General features: G+C 36.7%; 2 protein-coding genes and 1 long non-coding RNA gene across 14 annotated transcripts in view; 2 read left to right on the top strand and 1 right to left on the bottom strand.

The window, feature by feature from the left end:
- LOC111243122 (delta-sarcoglycan-like) overlaps nucleotides 1-4401 on the top strand; it is a 33902-nt gene extending 29501 nt beyond the window's left edge. For 10 of the 11 annotated variants that reach the window (XM_086978003.1, XM_086978005.1, XM_022788215.2 and 7 more), the window contains 6 exons: nucleotides 109-236; nucleotides 641-764; nucleotides 889-1120; nucleotides 1268-1368; nucleotides 1726-1812; nucleotides 2012-4401. In XM_086978003.1, the coding sequence (XP_086834129.1) occupies nucleotides 109-236; nucleotides 641-764; nucleotides 889-1120; nucleotides 1268-1368; nucleotides 1726-1812; nucleotides 2012-2215 (876 nt within the window). In that variant the 3' untranslated portion in view covers nucleotides 2216-4401. The remainder of the gene's footprint in view (nucleotides 1-108; nucleotides 237-640; nucleotides 765-888; nucleotides 1121-1267; nucleotides 1369-1725; nucleotides 1813-2011) is intronic. The other variant, XM_086978004.1, reaches the window with a different exon arrangement.
- A 2909-nt stretch (nucleotides 4402-7310) lies between these two features.
- Csl4 (exosome component 1 Csl4) lies at nucleotides 7311-8491 on the bottom strand. Of its 2 annotated transcripts, XM_086978016.1 has the most exons (2): nucleotides 8238-8491; nucleotides 7311-8042 (listed from the first exon to the last, which is right to left on the bottom strand). In XM_086978016.1, the coding sequence occupies exons 1-2, from the start codon at nucleotides 8242-8244 to the stop codon at nucleotides 7657-7659; spliced, it is 393 nt and encodes a 130-aa protein (XP_086834142.1). In that variant the 5' UTR covers nucleotides 8245-8491; the 3' UTR covers nucleotides 7311-7656. The 2 variants fall into 2 exon arrangements, with proteins under 2 accessions (XP_086834142.1, XP_022659465.1); XM_022803730.2 differs by having other exon boundaries at nucleotides 7311-8490.
- Nucleotides 8492-13179: 4688 nt separating this feature from the next.
- On the top strand, nucleotides 13180-15071 carry LOC147758777 (uncharacterized). The gene is made up of 2 exons (XR_015319501.1): nucleotides 13180-13571; nucleotides 14053-15071. It is a non-coding gene; the product is annotated as an uncharacterized LOC147758777 (long non-coding RNA).
- Nucleotides 15072-21144: the final 6073 nt, after the last annotated feature.

Genomic DNA, 21144 nt, shown 5'->3' on the forward strand with positions numbered 1-21144 from the left:
CAAGCTCAGCGTTTGCTCAGTAAAATAATGTTAATGTAGAAAATGCACTGACAGGTAATAACAGGCATTTGCTCTACGCTGTTGTTTGTCACTAACATGTTATACCAGCAGGAAACGTCCTCCAGTGAGTACCAACTAGGCATCTACGGCTGGAGAAAGAAACTATTATACTTGATTGTCTTTGTGCTATCTTGGCTTCTGGTAGCAAACCTACTTCTCACGCTATGGATAATAAGGTGCATATGCCATTTTCGTACTATGAACTGCAAGCTATTACAAGGCTTAAGCTGATTTATTTAGAAAAAGTAGAAAACATTCCTTAATTTGTTTCCCTTTGTTATTATTCATATTTAAAATCAATTAAATATTTTTATTGTTGGAGAAACTTTATTGTCACATTGCACAAAAAACATTTAACACAAATACTTAGCTTAGTGTTGATTAGTCATATCGCAAGATGGTTTAACATATTGGACTCTTGTGTTTATGACACTTTTACGTTAAAAAATGCTCAATATACGTAATACTCATTTTGTTGCATCCAATAAATGCGATGTCTATTTTTAGAAACGCCATTACCTGGATAATATTTAGAGAAGTATTTTAGTGCTTGCTTTTCTTGTTGTGGCATTGCCTTTAGAGTTCTTCATTTCTCTATGGACGGAGTTGCTCACTTGAAGATTGATGAATCGTCCGTCAAATTTACAGCTGATGCACACTTCCTTCGAGGGATTTATACTAACTATATACGGCACTCCGCCAAGGTATGATTTGTTAGTTTTGAGGTACGATGCACTTGCCAACCAAACCGCGCTGTTACTTTATACTGTATTTACTGACCTTTTCATCGTTTTATGTACTTTCACACGAATACCTGTACGCATCCAGTGGGAAGAGGCATATACGGATCCATTCCAAAAAACAAACTCCCTCGTACTTAACGCTGCAGGCGAAGTGCGATTGCGTTCATTAAGTCGCGACGGAATCGTTAATGAAGTTGTTGTGGGCGAATCAAAATTTTTCGTCAAATCCGACGACTTCAGTGTCTTCAGTTCCGGCGAAGAGCTCCTACTACGCGTTACAAATGACACACTCTACGTCAAACAAGCTACTGTTCACGGTAGTTACTTTTAGTATTAACGCGATTGTCACTCTATAAACTTTTGTACGGGAAACGATTCGATCAAAATTTACTAATTATTGAATGATATTAATAAACGTTGTGCGATTCATTGGATTTCTCGTTTGTGCCCCTATGAGATTTCAGTTGAGAATGGAGTACGTTTGGAAAAATCATTGCAGACCCCACAAATTACCAGTGGCGAGGAGTTGCTTATAGAGAGTCCCATGGCACGGCTTGGCGTACAGGTTTGTTCAAAAGCTCAGGCCCTTTATTTCTTAGCAAAAAGAGTTTTAAATACTTTCATGATCTTTAAAATCGGCTGTAGACTCAATTTTAGATCCCAATAAAGAGATCATGCAGAACATTATTCATATAATAAAGGTCTGACTCACCCAGCTGTCATTTCTTACGTACTTTGCCCAAACCAACGCATCGAAGGTGCCATTATAAACACTTTATTATTTAAAGATTTATGTGCACCTACATCTCTAGTAGTTTGAAGTCAATGAGCAAAATCAGTTAAAAAGTACCGTTGCTTCCTATAAAAACTTACATTTGCAAGTACTTAAACATTCTAGGTACGATTCTTATTTGATCCTTAGGCTCCGGGGCCTGTGCTTGTCGAGTCCCGCGCAGGGGATATCTATTTGGCTGCCTATGATACTCTTACGCTTGATTCGCGAGATCAGGTTAGTATTGGAGCCCATTTCAACCAGCATATCCAAACAGAAAGTAAATATGCGAGCCGGATAATAATGTAACGTAATGAGTAAAAGATATTCCCAGTCCGGTACGAGGTTAGCTTTACGAATGACAAAACACATTTCTTGGCCACTTGGTTGGCCGATCCGACACCTAAACTCAATTTTTTGTTATTTCTCCCAATAGATCTACTTTGACAGTTCGGATATTCGTTTAAGCGGATTGTCGGCGGCAGCAACCTCCATTGAAAAAACGAGTTTGTATAGTAACAACGCCTCGGAAAATTCAGCGGAAGTATTAGCATTTCCGCTCTGCATCTGTGCACCCAGCGGGAAGCTATTCCTCGGCAGTCTTAGTGGCAATTGCACTCCCACCAACCATATCTGTTAAACTTTCAGCCAGAAGAAACACGAAGAATGGGGGAATTGCGACTTGTATTAGGAGAGGATAGGGGGAAGTAAAGGGAAAAATACCAAAGGTTACTTGAGTAGGTTATTAACTTGATTGAGTTATCGATGGATACCGTACACTCCAATCATACTATTGCAGATAGAAAATGTATTCCATCGATGGAGGCTTTATTTCTAGGTATCTATCGTAATAAATAGCCGAGCATACTATAAAATGCGTCTGGAATAGTATAAACTTTGCCATTGTAAGTCGACAGAAGTGCTTCTATAGAGTAGATGCGATTCAAATGACCTACAATTTTTGTTACAAACGTAGTCCTTACTTGTACTATAACTGAAATGGACAGAATGCTAGTATGAAAAAGCTGACGTATGTTAAATTTCAAGCCTGAATAATCTGTATTCGTATATCGGGACGAATATCCCACCGAATACGGTCACGGCATTCGTCTTGTAATTTTGATGCATTTGTAAATATGTTTTATACATAAATATCTAACAATGTTTATTTTGTTTGTGAGTAGATAAAAAAGCTCAGCAAAATTTATTGGACGAAATACAATAATATTGTGAGCTGTATATATAGTAACAGATGCATGCATAGTTAGCACCCAAGGTATAGAGATTATGTCAGCATTAATAATCCAATAAGATTTTTTTTGCATGTTTTTATGACGCAAATGATTTGCACGGGGAAAGGCTGAAATCACTGTTCTTAATCACGCTCGAATATACACGCTCCACACAACTGTGAAATACAGTAAATTTTCACTAAAACGTCCTATTAATGGACGAGAAGTTCCAATGTGTTTAAGGGAATTGGTTGCACATATACCATACCGTATTATTTATATATTAGTGTAGCTTATTAATTTAAGTTCACCATTTTTTTCTGAAACATCTCGCAAACTACCTAGAATATCACATTTGCGCTTGAAACCAAGGGCATGACATATTAATTCGTTTACAAAAAAATGCATGAATCCAGGCTTAGAGTACACAACACTGGGTTGATCACCTAGACATATTCCACACGTTTACACGTAATGGTTTACTTTGTCAAACCTAGAGTAACCTAACAGATTGACCTCTAATCAAAGAAACAAGTTTTCACGGTGAGTGTAACACTCAAAATGGGGGAATAATATGCTTACGCGCGTCAGTTCTTGAACTCATGTCCGATAGTTGAAAGAATAGATAGAGCCTTATTTTTTCAAATAAAGGTTACCATACAAAGCGTGAAAGGCGAACAGGTAAGAATTATGTGTGCACTTTACAGTTTCAGGCATTATATTGATTATGGAAACAATAGATCCAATATAAGTATGTGGAACATATACTCTATCGTACTGCGATTGTTTGATGATTTAAGTAAAAGTCGTCTATTTGTTTTAATAAATTGTAATAATTTTAGAAGCATCACGCACAAACAAAAACTTTCATTTGAAAAGGGTTAAACCGAACAATTATGAATTCCATTCGGCCAGACATTTAGCGTAGCTCCTAGGATATCTGATTAGGAGAGCACAGCCAAATGTCACCTCTTCATGAGAGGACCGGCATGAATATATTATACGTAACTGTGTAGTCGTGCATTTTTTTTTATTAAGAAGCATTTCTGCGTGTTTCAGAGTTGCAACCAATGTAAGATTCACAGCAGTTTAGAGCTACAAAGTAAACTCTGCAAACACCTTCTGAACTTTCTTTTAATCATGAAAAGGACATAGGTCAGTCTGAAAACAATTACTTAAGAAATATGTAGATTTTGAAACATTGTATCATTAAGAAATAAGTATCTTGATGTTCAAATCTTCCGGAATGACGTGAATGAAATAGATTTAGTTTTAAAAAGTCTCGCCGAGTATCTTATGGCGGGTCTCATAATCCAATCTTTATCGTCTCAAACCCGTTTTGAAGCAGCAGGTGTAAAACTTTGAGGTCATCAAGGAGCTTACTTTTTTGTCACTTTAACCTAGTAACCACAGTTTGTGCTCCAAATTCTGTTACAGCTTTCATACACTTTTATAGCGAAATTTACGGAACGAGCTGTGGCAGGGTGATACATATATATAATGCGGAAAAATAGCAAATTGCTAAATTGAAATTATGTGTTATAAACGCCATATTGCTCATTTTTCCAGAATAAATTAATACTGTTAGCCCGTCCACTGTGCCTTTCTTTGTAGACTGGCATGTAGAATCAAGGAAATTATAATTCGCGATGATATTTATGTTTATTTAGTCATATATATTTATGATGCGTTCCTCTACTACAAGTCCACTAATAAATGTCATTATGTTCGTATAGATGATTGACGCTAGCCGAATTGTTGTTTATATTTGAAAATTAAGGGTTACTGTCCCGCGCTTAGAATTTGGCAAATCCACTTTTCGATATGTTATTGTAACATTACAAAGAAAACGGTTCACGATTGTATGTCTTTAAAAATATTGTTCAAAAGGATGAAAAGTTTCCTGTTCGTATTCTCTTACTTTATTGAAACGATATCTCTCGATGCACAGCGGAACAAACCCTATAATAATGAAGAATAAGTAACTACTAGAGAAAGAAAATTGTTAGCCCCTGAAACACTGAAGTAACCATAAAAACAGATTTATAGTGTCAAATATATATTGCGGCCTGAGATTCGTAGCGCGCATTGACCTATTAAAACGCGATTGTCGAATGTTCGAAAATAGCATCTATTTTCGCTTTTGTGCTCTTGAATTCCCATAACACCAAACCTACACTTTACACTATTCGCTAATCTTTGGTAAAATTTACTTACATCAGACATAGCTCGAAATGACTGCATTTCCGTTTCATACATTTCCATCATTAATAATATTTACCTAAAACGCTACCTGACGGAAGACTCAAATTTATTTATAAAACTAATATATATATATATATATATATTACTCAAATCAAAAAATCTAATAAACGACTTCAAAACACACTATCATGTCGCTTATATGCTCTACTGATCGATACTCTTAATGGAAGGTTGAGAAAAGCTGCTCAAAGCTGTGCACCCTTTTAGCAACTTCCCGCAGCTTATCTCTAGTGAACAAGCTTACCAATCTTAAAACTGTCTCAATTCAAGTTCTAAAGCAATGTGTTATGATAATATATGCGTCTAAAGGCAATACTGGCCTCTATCGCAAATAAATTATCTATCTAGCAATTATAAGAGAAATCGCAATTAATTATTCAGTACACAATATCACAATGGTTTGCCCCCATTACGCCAGAAGTACAGTTTTACATTCGGCATGTATAAGTTCTGAAGTTTGGTATCTAAAAAAATGGTGATACGAGTTTTTAAATCATCTCGACGACTCATAGTTGTGTCCGACAGCCTCGTTTGGTCACCAAAACTTGCTTTCGCCGACTTTCTGGGATCTGTACTCAAATTGCCTTGCGACCGCGGCTCACTTGGATGAAAAACGTTACGGTATGTAATGGGATTACTTTTCAGGCAAAAATCGTGAACTGTACTGGAATTACTCGAATTATGTAAATGTAGAGGTTGTGTAAAATATCTTACCTTGAATGGGCCTAGGCGAATAGAACCCTAAAATGCTTAAAATTGTTTATGATATGTTAAAATGAACAACGAATGGATCGCTACGCGGATCCAGCTCCAAGTGTCATGTTTTACTGTAAGCGTTAGGCAGCGCCTAGCCAAGAATGGACACATTGAAGTGATGTAAAATTGCTTTCTGCAGAACGCACTGAGGCATTCGTGTATTTATTTATTTATTTACATAATTTTCCATTTTTCTTGTATACATTACGGAGCAGGAATTGTACCTTCACTTTCTTAAAAACAACACGCCTTAAGTACGTTTTTTAAAAAAGCCCCACGCCCTCGAAAAATTTTGATCGCAAATATAACTAGGTTTGATCGTTCAACTTAGAAAATATTTCTTTCTAAAAATGAATCAGCTGATTTTTCATAAAAATGAACTCGATATTTAGCGCCGTGGCTCTTCTATTAATGTTTATTAATATTCACTTAAAAGACCACTCAAAAGTAGTTCAAAACGCATTTCAAGTTATTTTTTCACATCGATAAACCGATACGAACCAAGGAGTTTTCACTATTTTCACTTAAAGATACCACCTATGTATAAGGACAGCAAAATATCTTTACTACATAAACAGTTGGTCAGAGGAATTCTTTTTAATCTTATTCAAATAAAGTTTATGTCAGGTATAAAGTTGTAAAAAAGTATATATAAAAAGTGTATAGAAAAGTCTATAGAGGGCATGTATAACAGATTTTCAACAAAAACGAACTTCAAAGGGATTATTTCAAAGACTGACCCTATAGATAAACATATGCTACCAACGGATAAAAGATGATTCACGCTACGCCTAGCAAAGCATAAACTATAGCTTGATTGTCGCCCTGCAGTTAGCTCATTGAAACTTATTTGAAGTTCTGCAACACCAGTTCCGTTATCTGGTTGCTATACTATTACAATAATTCTATTTTGCTGATTCAGTCAATTTATTCGCAACATGCATTTCACTGTAGTTTTCTTGCTCCAAGTTTCTTGTTTTCCCATTGAAATACTCTAACAACTTTATCGTTACGTTGTACTTGTCAGCTTGTTACAATATTTGACTCGTATTGCATATAGCTCTTAACATAAGGTATTGTTATATAGCAAATCTAAACGGTGGCCTATATACCTTCGTAACAAACGTCCGGTTGCAGCTCTCCTAAAATCGTTAATTCCTGTTACAACTCTTCCGTTAAAGTATTCATATTTTTTTAAGCCAGCCAATTTATTAATTTGGTGCAGTTATTCTATTATCCTGTTCTAAACGTGATTGCTTAATCTGCTAAAATTATTCCGCTTTCCTATTTGAATGCCGTAATAATTTTTTTTTACTTCATTGAAGTTATTCCGTTAATGCATCGGATTTTAGGAAATTGGAAAACTTATTTTTTTGGTTTGTCAATTTTTGCTAAATGATGACATGTTTTTGTAATGAAAATCTAATAGTCGATTACCTTTTTTGATCCTAAGGTTATTCAGCAATGAAAATGAACTTCTAATAACTTTAGACAACAGCTTGCACCAATTGTCTGTTTTATTTCATTACAAAATCTGGAATCTGTGATGTTTACATCTTATTATCATATTAATCTAGCAACATAAATTCAATATCAATTTAAAATTTCTACATAGTAATTTGATGGCACTAGTCCATATTTACACAAAAATGACGTTACTTTTACTCGACGTATATTTAATGGAAAAACAAAACACTTGACAATACTGGAGGATTGACGGATAGAATACACCGCATCATTCAAAGATATTCGATAGAATATCACTGCCTAAATCCCAAGCCATCGGAAAACCTTGATTTTGCTTTATTTATTTGTTAATCAATCTAATCTAGATTTCTTTAACGGTGGGCACGATCTTCGCTACCTTACGATATTCTTTCTCCAGACTCTTAGGGCACTGCATCTCCGTCCAACTTATAGGTACCATCGGCATTCCCGATGATTCAGCTAACGCGATAACAACTCCAAGTTCGTTTTCAGCCGTTGTCAAGATATAGCTCATTGCATCACCCATTGTCAGTACCTTAGCAAGCACAATGTCGCCTGGGTGGAACGATTTAATGATTTCGACCTTATCCTTTTCAAAAGCCCTTACGTCTTCCTTGCGTATAACCCCTCGGAATGGTTCTTTTAGCTCGGCTTCCTCGATGCACAAGATCGCAACTTTAGCATATCGTTGGTTAATTGCTGTTACTTTGCACGTAACTACTGCACCTGGAGAAGGCACAGAAAGACGACCCAGTGAACGGCGCACTTCTACCAGAGATTTCTTGCCATCGTCCTGCTTGATAATGTGCATAACACCCGTCAGACTAGCGTAAATGTAACCCTGCAAGACGTAAGTTCCAGGACCCGAAAGTAATTTTTCTCCCAGGGCGCAAATGCGCATCCCTGGCGTGCAAATCTCACCTGACATTTTGATATGCTTTTTTTTTATTTTGATATATATTCAATTCTAGCACTAAAAGTGACGCGAGTCAAAGACGGTGAAGCTCACGGTGAGACAATGTCATTACATGTAAAATTTCTCATAGGATCCAATGAGTGCGTTTTCAAATATTCTTTTTTGGGAGTAGAATACAAATTGTATCCAGCAAAAAACAGTTTGTTAACAAAATATCAGAGTATACATGCTGTTCTATTTGTTTTGGAGCCGCATCGTCTGCTCTTCTTTGTTCTCTTCGTCTAAAAAAAGCTCTGGCGGGCGATCGGGTGCGCTTCGATGAATTTCCCATAGTTGTGTTGAAATATAAGGCACAAGGTTAGGAATAAAGAAGATGCTTTATATTGGATCAATTATTTGTCGAATAATATTAATATGTATATCAAATAAAGTAGAACGTACCTTATTCTTGATTGAGTCAAATTATTGGTATATAGACGTTTTGTGCCCGCAATTTTCAATCCTACGAATCTTATTATCTTACGAAAAACATAAAAGCTGCTTCGTCCGGTATAGGTCCTAAGCCAAATATAATAGGTCTTATATGGAATGATGAGGTCAGTCAGTTAGTAAAACATATTCTGATGTTATCAGTGTTATTAACATCGTGTTTTTCATCGACTTTTTTGAACAAGTAAAAACGAAACTCGTATAGCGACTAGCGGCATAGCCGTTAAAAACCTGAAGCTGAAAGAAGCAAAAGAACTGAGTGCTTCAGTTCACACTTTGAGTACAATTTCAATGCAAAAAGAAAAAGATAAGAAAGGAACATTAAAATATTACTATTCCGTGTTTTTCGTTACGCGAATTAAATCCTTTTTCTTTTTTAGACATCTTTACCTACAGGTCTACAGGGTCATTAGGACTCCAATTTGAATGTCTTTACTGATTAAGCTCATCACTATTAGCCAAATAAATCGTATATATATATATATATATATATATATATATACACGTATAGCCAAATAAAAAATATTTACTACATCGTATAAGAATGTAAGTGGGAAACAAAACGTTATTAAAAAAAACATTAGAAAAATGTAGGAATAAGATGATTACTTTATCTCATGCTAACAGAAAAGCGCTTCAAGAATCTTTTAAGAAGAATGCACAAGCTCTATACTTGAATAGAAGTTTCATAAGTTATATTTTGCTTATATGTTCACTTTTAGCCTTTAGATATGTCGTATCACGTCGAAAAAAATCCTACTCCAGGTCCGACGATATGGTCGCTAATGGGATCGAGCTTACACAGGGAAGCACGCATGATTGCAAGTCTTCTTTATGATCCAATGTTTCTTTTGGGGAAAGTTTGAAACTCACTATTTTACTCAGCACTTGTGCCCTTTGTCTATGGAATATGTAACAAGTTTTTGTATTTATGCAGGTTGTGCAATGTGTGTCGTTGGCGGGACTTGAATGAGCGATTTCTAGTTCCTTTCAATTCTGAGTGAATATATTAAATCTTAAATAATGAATTTCGAGCTTTCTCTAACGTGCTATGTCCGAGTTGTGTGAGCTTTATTTCGGGGAGTCCGGAGAAATTCTGTCAAAAGTAATTCGCCTGATTTCGCCATGCGCCGTATACATTGTTCAAAAAGGACACAGCTGCTTTTTTTTATGTACAAATTTCACGCTTTGTGGAATAAAGTCTCATCCAAACTACAATCACGTGCAGGTACGGACTAATCTATCTCAAAACTATACTTCTAAGGCCGTCAGCTATAAATAGAGTTTTTAATTTGCTGATGACCAATATATGTGTATCCCGTAACGATAGTACTCCTACACTCTTATTTATCTCCTAAGGCCCTATTATTGTATGCCATTACTAATTGATTACACTATTACTTTCACCATTTACTACTGTCCCAAAAACTAAGCTAACAACCGTAGCCAGGCCTAGGATCCAATCGACAATGCTTGATTTGCAGTAGCAGGCCTGTGTGTTTGCCTATTATCTCATTGACGGGCCTGCTGCCTTTTAAAGTACGCCTTTATATAACGTTGTTGATATTTAGTATGGTTTTCTCGCCTCTACCCAGAATTGTAAATTTTTAATACTATGGCCACATTTTACCTAAAGCGCTTACCAAAAGCGATGTGCAGAAAGGCAAATCGTAATGGGTAAATCTTCAGGGTGCTGTGAATGACTTGTATATAGGAGCATTTCTCCACAGCGCCAAATAATATCAAAGTGTTTCGAACTCAGCAAAGTCTATGATAAGGATTGAAACGAATATCCTTAACAAAAGCATACGTTACATGATATTTCTACCAATCAGACTACTATCGTACTAAATGTTGAGACTTTCATAGTCCACTTGTTTTTTTTATATTATTTATTTATTTATATATGTTAAGTGCTGTACTGCCTTTCTAATTTTTTTCTGATGCAAGAAAAGCGGATACTTTTGTCCTTATAACGCATTTAGGCACAAATCTGTTTCTCCTTCCTTCATATTGCCCTCGTACTCATATGGAACGGCGCCAACATGAGCCATTTGTTACTTTAAGAAAATGCGTGATTGTCTTGGGAACGTACTCGGCTGATTAAGCGTAACGCTTGTAATATTAATTAACGATATAAGATATTAGGCAGTTGTTGCTGTGAAACATATCCTCAAGACACTTAGGTAGGTCTATATTTTTTTTTAGTTTTTTTTTAAAGACTAAGTCGTGAAGTGTCCTTAGCTAGTCGTTAACTAACAATCGGAGTATTCGCTGTTGTGGACACCATAAACAGTATTTCATTTTATCACAGTGGTTTGAGGAAAGATAGAATGGGACAATGGAAAATTCAATTGTAGAATAGCTCTATTGCTGGATTGCTCAACGTTTTTTTTTATTATACCATATCTTATAGAAAAAATATTATAACACGTTTCCTGGCCTACGACGTAGGTTTCCTTCAGACCTTGCCATTTCTTCCATGCGGTATTCCTGTATTATATTTATTGGTATTCGAAATTGGTTGCACAAAAGAAAAAAATTCGAACCGTAAAAGGTAAACAGACAATATTTATTTCCTATACGAAAATCTACATTACTTAATCTATATTCACGAATGAGTTATATATCGATAGTTTAATGTATTTATTAGCTTACTCCACAAACTCGTCGCAAACTTTTAACCCTTAAGATGTAGAAATTTAAAAGCTAGATGTTACTTTATTTGCTTATACGCATATTACGGGCATAAATAGCTGCATTTGTATTCTTCCGTTTATCTTGTAACTGTATTGTTCTCTTGAAGCCTCTTAGGACATTTCCATATACTTTTTAATTTCGAATATAAAGTAACAAGTTGATGCAATTTAACGAATTCTGCTGCTTCTTCTTCCCAGATTTTTGCTTTACAAAGTTTGGACAAGGAACATTGTGGATTGATATATTAGTTCTAAATCGCTGTTAGGAAGTACGCCTTACAGGTTTTGTAAACGTGACGCTTTTCAAAAGTAAAACCTTCCAATGATAGAATTATTTCGGCGCAATTAATTCGGTTGGTCTTTTCATAAGTCGGCCAAAGCAATCGTATGTAGGAAATCTAAGGGTGATTTTCGCGTATAATAGTTTCGTCTTTTTTTGTGGAAGTGTGATGGTTAGTGGATGCTTCGTATGCTTTCAGAGAACCTTTGCATGTGTCATGCAATGACGTGATAATATTTGCTAATTCACTAACGCAATGTAAATGCCTCCTCTGGGGTGATATAGATGCCGCATTGATCAATTGGATATCGCATTAGAAGTCTCTCATCGTTAGTGAAGAACGGTTTGCAGGATCAGTGTTTACGACAGTTCTGAGGAATATCACCTTCAAACTTCTATACAAACTGGCTACAATGAGCACATTTTATGCACCTGCGTGAGGGCCGTAACAGCAGATTCTTGATTTCCTTATTTATCGAGCTGCGACGGATCAAGTTTTTTACTCTTCTCACTGTCACAGTATCATTTATATGATCATTTATACCCTTATTTGTATGAGATCCCTTTACAACTTAATCTTTGTGGACGCTTTGCCCATACTTTGTCTACTAATCAAAAGTTGGTCCTCTATGTGATTTATGCTGAAGACATTATCTGAGATACCTACCGAATCTGAGTGCCTATTTTTTCAACTGAATTGATTGTGTACCCCATCCTACGTTGCGATCAGCAAAGTCATTTCCACAAAGGTCATGCGATTGCGAACCCAGCTCTGCGAACTCACCTATATCACGTGACTTTATCGGTTTGGTACCTTCTATTGTTTCATCTCGTTGTGTTTCAACCATATAAGTTTTGGCAGAATCAAATATATGTTGCACAACACGCTGCACGCTCCAGAAGGCAAGCCTATACTTACCCGTGGAGATGCGATAGAGTTGTTGGATCCCGCGCGAATTCAAAAGGGGGGCTCCGGGCAACCCCTCCGATGTTCTTCCAACAATATGTTTTGATTTCTCCACATGATCTTTATTAGACTCAAACTTAAGTCAAAATCAAGATTGTGTTATGAGATATTTCCAACCTTAGGCAAATTATGAGTACTATTAAGATGAACGTTCTAATATTTCCGACCTTGCAACGAGTGTCTGCTTCGTTCATCTACTTTGTTTTGCGACTCTTCGCTTCTTCCAGCTTGTCTTAAATTTCTTGAATCGGTAGCCATACTTTAGTCCGATTATCAATGCCGGCACGCCTAATAAAATCGACCTTTCGCGATTGCCTATTAATTAACGCAGGTGGCACATTCAGCGGTAAAGCATTCACGAAACTATTTATAATTCAGTAAAGCATTTACCATAAAGAAAGCCCAGATAACACGTTGATCACTGCTTTGAGCTCACCATGATAAGGAGATTCAATAATATTACGTATAGTGGTATATATATATATATTATATATAGAGGGTAATATAATACGTATAGTGGTGAAAATTGTTTGTCATCGGTGATACGGCGTAGATGAACCTTCTACTCCAATATCCTGACTCAGAGGTGATTTTTCAAGCTAAATGGATATCAATACGACGACAAACCATGTATCAACACGATGATTTTTGATGTTATTTAAAATGAACGGGCAGAGTATACATGGATTCTACCACGTATATACGATACTTTGGATCACGTAACACTAAAATTTTTCTATCAGAATGAACATCAGAAGACAGAGATTGAACAGGAGCAAAAAAAGGCTATATTGTGTATCTCAGACGCGTCAACAAAGGCTGGTGTATGTTCGTGATACCACGTGAATGTCAGCTGAGTTAGGTCAAAGCAATATCAACTCAGTAGTTTCGAACAGGGAACAAGGTTTGTTCGCGCACATAATTACGAATATATTATATATATTAGAGTAAAACGACAGTAGATTGTGTACTGCCACGCCTATTAACCAAATAGCATAGTCTGAAAATATTCTTTACAAAGAAATTTACAAAGTGTGGCCGTTTATATATGTAGTTAGTAGGTGAAGTTCAATTAACAGATTCGTAAATTCGAACGTTACCTATACTTATCTTTATCTCAAAGGCAAGTAATTTTGCATGGTAATGCGTCTATGACGACGACATTGAAGACGGCTCAGACCGTTTCGATAATTACTTTTGGCCTAACGACAAAGCACTAACTTAAAATAATAGAAATTTTATGGATATGAAAAATTATCTATTTCCTTTTTCACACACGTAGCTCATCAAAATTACTGACATCAGCAAAAGGAAATGGGTATCGTCAAATTCCTCTAGTAGTTCTGTAGTCCAGGGGTCAAGAACTAAATCCTTGCTCATTGCAGTGTGTTCACTCTATACATAGGGGGCTCATACCGGTCAACGGGGAACCATTTTACTATGTGCTCGCAGTAAATAAAGGACTCCTTTCGTCGGCGATGCCTGCGACAGTTCCTGAATGTGATATCATGCCGCTCTGAACTGCTTGCTATCGGAACAGCTCACGAGGCATTGGACAAACTGGAGTTGGTGACCTGTTCAAAATTTGCGCGCACCTGGATGGCTCAATGGTAAGAGCTGCTTGCGTACAAACTGGAAAGATACAAAGGCAGTGTAGATTCGAGTCTTGGCATAAACAAAAGTTGATACCCCAGTAAAAGTTCGAGCAACCTTTTGTCCCCGTCAGTACTTGCAGATTGATTGTATTGAGACTCCCGCTACCTTAATATATCCTTTAAGCAATAATAGCAAAAATTGTCACAGAAGAGACAACTGAGAGACCGCTATGGAAAGAGTGTGCGATCGCTCATGTCTGTCAAGTACGGCAAATCTAACTTGTCGTTTCTAATAAGTTAATTGCGTGCAACTTGAAACAGGTCTAATGTTGCGCCAAACGTGAGTTGCGTTAAATTAATCTGCGATAGAGGTCAGGAAGACTATAGCAGGATTTTTCAACTCACGTATTTTTCATTTCAAAATCTTCGTAAAAAAATTTTCATTCAAAATCACGCTTGTTCAAGTTGATTTTTATTACAATAAAAAGCTCAAACATTTTAAATGTCCACAGATGATGATTATTAAAGCGACCCTTGAAAGTATATGTTGGATAAAATATAGTTAGATAAGTATACATTAATACATTAATAGAATGGTTCATGGACGCATAGCATTAACTTGCCATTATTCAGGAACTGAATCGTATCGTTTCCCAATTAGATTCTTGTGTTCGTACTAAAGTCGGCCTGAAGTGCCTCGGTGCTGTAGTTCCTGTCAGAACCTTGCCTATTTCATTCCGTTATCAATGCTCATCGATCTAAAACTGATGGAAATTCTTAAAAATATATTTTTCGTTATTCCGTCTACACTGGTGACGCCCTTTCCTTTAGTTTCCTGTTTTAGGTACCCCATCCATTAGCTCATACGTCTTTGCATAGCGCGATAGCCGCACAAACCAATGCGTGTTATATTAGAATGTGTGTCTATTTTATTTATTTCGAAAGTACATAAAACATGCCAAAAATATTAAAAAATATATATATTATTCTATACTTTACCTTTCGACCTATATTCACACTAACATTGCGGTGGAATTTGAATAATTAGAAATTTTAGAGGAGTTATCAAATATTTCGGAACCCTTCAAGTAATATTTTTTTTTTACCTTATGTAATTAAATATTGGATATTTGACGTGCAAAAGGTGGACTCTTAAATGCCCACTGAATGCACAATAATAACTACACAGTGCCCACCTTGATAAAAGTACAATAGGTGGACATTTTGTTGTTGCTTTTCGTTTAACTTATAACAGGACTATCGAATTCAGCCATATTGACAGTTAACCGGACATACCTTGAAATAACTGAACGTAAAGACTCCTGCCGCATTAATCGAAAAATGTACATTTAGTATAAAAAAAAGTGACAATTTTGTTGGCTGCTATATAAGATTCATATCGGGTATCTTTCAGCTCCATTTGCCATAGTCAGTGAAGTTAGGTTGTAACATCTAATATGATAGCATTACTAAGTATATCTATAGGTGCACTCTTAAATACCCTTATATTAGATTCACTTATCCAGTTTTCTTTTTGTTCCACTAATGTTTCACTAATAGTAAAAATAATTAAAAGGGGATTTCTTTAAATAATCTTGACATTTATTTTATCATTATTAATCAAGGAAATTATTCAAGCGACAATGCTATAAGGTTATGTATCTATTCCAAAACATTTCTGAAAAACACAAACATTTCATTAACTCTCTGTTTGGCGATATACTTCATGGACAAGTTGACAGCGTGGTTGTTCGGCTTGTGACTTGTATTCAACAAGTAAATCATTATAAAGGCCTTTTTTTATCAAAAAAGAACCAGGCTATGATTTTAATATGCATTAATTTTGATTTAGCCAACTTTTAAAAATGTTCTTTTGTTTATTATTAGAGCATTTACGGAATGGTTATTAGCCAATCTATGAATTACTGAAAATCAAAGACTCAATTAAACACTATTAATGCTTATTTCGACACATATATATACACATATTGATGAATACACCTGGAACTAATTATCGTTAAACAAGAGTCATTAGAACTAAAGGTCTCTCATTAACCAAGTCTGCATTGTAAAGAAAAATCTCTTTTAGCTCTGCTATCAGCGTTTTTCAATCATCATTGATTCACTCTCGTAACAAAGACGTTTTCCTTTTAGTCTTTCTACTACATCATTATCCTTTCTTCCTTTCCATACTTGCCTTCCGCTTAGGCTAGCCATCTACCTATTCGTTCTCTTTACTTCAACATTCTATCTAGCCTAAACAAATTCATTTCTATGGGGCGCAGATGAAAGCATCCTAACGTCTTAGCTATTCTATCTATCACAGACTGGGCGCGGTTAGCAGTAGTTTCTCAATAGACGTTGACATGGAGACAATGATTTTTCAGATGAAGGTGGAAATACTAATAATAAATAAGGAATAAATAAACAAACGATTAGTTCAGTAGAACGCTTGTGTTACCAGGTGTCGCGGATATTTGTACCGCAAATGTTTTCGCGCCATATGCGCATTATGCGCTTTGAACATGGCTGACCTTCGTAGATCCACATGTTTTGTACCGTCTAATGTCTTTCAAAGCTGTACAAATCCGATTATGTCGACCTTTAGCCTTAGCTTGTTTGCATTATAGAAACGAGCTAAGTTCTGTGTTCTGAGATATGGCATTTAGCTCTTACTTCACTTCCGAGACCTGTTCTCCATCGTTTTCAGTTTTCTTATGTTCTACCCCATTTTGCTTCGCATTCAAACCAAACAAGCCCATAACATTACCTGGCTAGTTAAATGCTCTTAACTGGGTAACGCAGTGTTACCCATCCAGCTCTCTTTATCGCGATTTAGATATATTTGTTAATGAAAGATGACAAAGGGACTAACTATATATCGACCATCTGCTGCACATTTTGAAGCCTCGTAGATTTTGTACTCTTTGACTCTTGGAGGTTATGGGTAAATGAGCCTTTGGTATGTTTGCAAGCTTCTCTCACAAGGTGGCGTCGTAAGTCACCGGTGACAAATGTACGTCATGCGTAGAAAGAACGTACGTACAAGATATGACGAAAATTACCCTATATTCAAGAGTGCAATGGAAAGAGCAATTGTTCGAAATCAAGTCCGCAGTTGGGAGAAATAAGCATCTAGCTTCGAAAAGAAGCAAACTGTACTGCTTTTCTTCTAAACTAGATTGAAAAACAATGTTTACAGTTGAATAAGGTGTTTCCAAAACTATAAGTCTAATTTCTATTCAATTACAATTGTATTCTTGTCCAACTACGACCACATTGTTAGGGAATTATCAGAAGTAATCAACCCAGTCATAAAGGCAGAGAAGGTCAACTAATACCACGCTATCCGATGGAAAGGATCAAATGAATGCATATCAATGGCGTTCCAATGCAGTCTATTAATTGTAGATAGCGTAGCATAAATCGCAAAAGTTAGCTAAGTTTTCTATATAAACGAAATAATCATGACAAACAAAACACACAGTAGCGATCTTCAAGCAAAATGCGAAATTATTAGTGAAACTTACACAAGAAACAATAGATACCATTAGATTTTTGAGGGGTAGGATTAAGTTTAGTAAATTTGAGTACAACGTGAGGCGTTGGCTTACATTTCAAATACATAGGATAGTAAACCCGAAACAGCGTTTTTTTTTGTTTTTCTTTATTATAGGTAATATCTAGATTTTCACGAGTCTTTTTTATGGACTCGTCATCAGTGCGTTGGTCTGTACTGGTTCGAAAGTCCTGTACTTCTTTTGAATACGTGAAGTCACTTTTTTACTGCTGCGTTTCATTTTACTTTTGAATACTTTGAATTAGTTTGACTCCGGCTACCTTCTATGTAACTAGTACTCGTGGTTATGAGTGTTGGCAATCTTTTCGTTATCTTCATTCAGTTTTATGTGCGCAGTTAACGGCACGTATTTTGCTATAAATTTATCCTTCAAACTTGTTCTTAAACCTGTTCGATTTGAGCTACTGCGCTATTCAGCGGCGTCATACATATATACTTATTCAGATACTTATATCTGGCTTTGTTTATACTTTCCCTATGATTAAAACGGGTAATATAAGTTGGCGTAATAAATATTTGAAATAAGTTATCGATTTCCCTTGGTTCTGTTCACGAGAAGGCAGCGTCGTAAAGCATTAAAGAAGCTTACGATTTCCCCTGTCTTCATCGAGCTTTATCAGAACTCATAAAGAGGACATTGTCGTTCTGTTTGATTTCTCGAGACAGCCATTACAGGTACTAGAAAGAAGATGGTGGCTTTGATCATAAAGCATGAAGTTGCTTTATTAATTACATTTTCTATTCAGATCGACTGTGGAGACACAAGATACCTATGTAGCCCTTAGAAATTTTTTTCAGTTTTTAAAGAAGGACCGGATGATTTCACTCTTCTGCAAAGGTGAGAGGCAGACAGCTGAACGTGGCGAGTCAACTGGCTTGCCGAGGAGACGCTAGTAATCTCATACGATTCCTTAATTAGTGTGAGAACATAATGGGCGGTTTTTATTTAGAATATTTTTTAACAGTAATTTACAATATGAACGCTTGTATGCATGCTTAAGTTGTCGCTTATGTTGGCTCATTCATTGATAGATTAGATTTTTATGACAGAATCATAATATCCAAAATTGTCCACATATGAAAGTACGATTTTGGATGATGTGCTGATGGAACTTATGTTTCGCTTGAGCTGGACGCAGATATATGTCTGAAGTCGTTGGTATGTGGATCACATTGCGTTTATGATGATGCCGTTGGAAATCGTGTGGATCGTATTTGGATGAAACCAGAAACGGTCGCTGGTCTCCCCATATGTTGCGTCTGTTTCAAATTTATCCGAAAGTTCAATACTTTTTTTTTTTGCATATTTTGGCTATAGAGATACGATTCGTTAGTTGAACTTATAGAAGCACCTCGCTATATAGAGTTATAACTTTTCTCCTTTTCGGTAGTATTTTGAGCGCCAGTAATGGGTGTAGATACTTTCACTAAACGATATTGTTCCGAATCAATAGTTAGGATATTTCAGCTTCTGAGTAGGGCGTATATCAAGTCCGATATATAACACATTTTCCGGCACTTATATTTGTTATATGTTCATGCTGCAAATATCAAAGAGTTGCCAAGCAGGAGGCGGTTAAACGACGAAATAGCTGATGATTCAACCTCATTTCATCTCCGTAGCCACATACGTCTAGATAAAATACCTCTTTTCGAAGTGACTGCGAGAAATGGCGGTGCAGTATAGCAACTGTTGCAGTAACTAACACGAATTATTGTTATATCTCAAACATATTCAGCGATAGGGTGCACCATAAGTCAAGAGAAAAGTGCCCAGATAAGATTTCTGCGACAAATCCAAGATGTACAACCTTCTAGAATTGAAAATATGCTTGATTTTAACATGAAAAGCTACAATTTGTCAAGGATCTCCAAATCGAACTTATCGATCACTGGTCAATTCTGGTTTGTTAAAGAGTGGTGGCTAACGTTGTCCTACAGTCGTTAAAATTTGAAATAAATAAGTTCACTTTCAGTAATTTTGAAACGATAAATAATCCTTTAGTAGTGAGAATTTGCAATGCCTTGCATATACACACAAATGTTTTTTTTTGTTATCTGAATAATAACATATACACGACCGGATGCTATCAGGGCAAAGTTTATTTTGTGTTTCCAGTACAAGGCAAAGCTTTGATGGCTGAACCCGCTTCGGTCAAAATTACTGTTGACTAACTTTCAGCTCCTTCTTTATAGTCCACTCCGAAGCAACCCGGATCTTCTTTTAGTTATACTACTGATCGGCAGAAAGAGTAACGTGTGCTACCGGATCAACAGACCGGAATCACTTCAGTTGGGTTCTCTACTACATTAGATGAACTACATTTCTAACGGAAGGGAGGGGGGGGGGGGGTAGAGCCTTTCCAGTTTGCCTGCGTAGCCAACATGTTATGCATCATCTCTTTTTCTGGAAATCTGTTCAGTCAGACAGTCAACGGTCTGTTCTTTTCTGTAAACAGCTTTGTGGTCAGCCCATCCCCGCTAGGCCTACCCTCTATAAATGTGCAGATGTAGCGCACAAAACAACTTAGCTCTACTGTCAGGGTTATTTTTACGTTTTGCGTTAGAAAAAGTTTAGTGCTCTAGTGCGCTCCAATGCATTGGATTGCGCCAGGGTGTGAAACACGTCGTCATCTACAACGTCCGCGCATAGCAGATCCGTGCCTGAAGGGCCTTTTTTTGTTGGATGCAGGCAACGTTGAGCTGTCCGTACTCTGTGAGCGTTTGTGTGAGGGAATAGGATAGTTGCTCTAGCCAATACCTCATATTCAAGGTGATGTTCCCCACAGCTGCTCCAGAAGCGTGGAAAGAAATGGAAGTCTGCTCGTTTCGCCACTTGCTCAGCGAATCTTTCTTTGCGTCCACTAGCGAGTACCATCAGGTTATCTGTAGTTTTTGCCAGCACGAGAGCTACCTGCATACTGATTGTCCGGTGTGCCTGAGATACATTTACAGCTGGAACACGTTAGATACTTGAAAGAAGCCTGTTGTTAGAATTTTGGGTCGAGCCCGGTCTCTTCCAGTATGGAGTTCCAGGCGAAACGATTAGCTGCGCTATCGCCGTCAAGAGCCTTCTTTTTCTCTTTTCGAGTTCATGGATGTTTTCTTTAGGTTTGCGGAGACTTTCATATATTTGGCTACTGCGCGTTTTAGGTGCTTTGTACCCCACGCGACCTGTTCTAGCTAAATTCTTAAGTACTTCACAACGTATGTGCAACACGGATACTGTTCTTTTGCTTTCGACCCCCTGTTGCTATGTTAGGACGTTCTCTTTTTGCCTATTAGAAGCACTGCTCATGACT

The sequence above is a fragment of the Varroa destructor genome, unplaced genomic scaffold (genome assembly GCF_002443255.2).
Source record: "Varroa destructor unplaced genomic scaffold, Vdes_3.0 BEIS01000001.1, whole genome shotgun sequence".
Classification (NCBI taxonomy): domain Eukaryota; kingdom Metazoa; phylum Arthropoda; class Arachnida; order Mesostigmata; family Varroidae; genus Varroa; species Varroa destructor.

Coding starts and splice junctions, on each gene's coding strand:
- Csl4 (XM_022803730.2), bottom strand. CDS start 8,244: ATGTCAGGTGAGATTTGCACGCCAGGGATGCGCATTTGCGCCCTGGGA.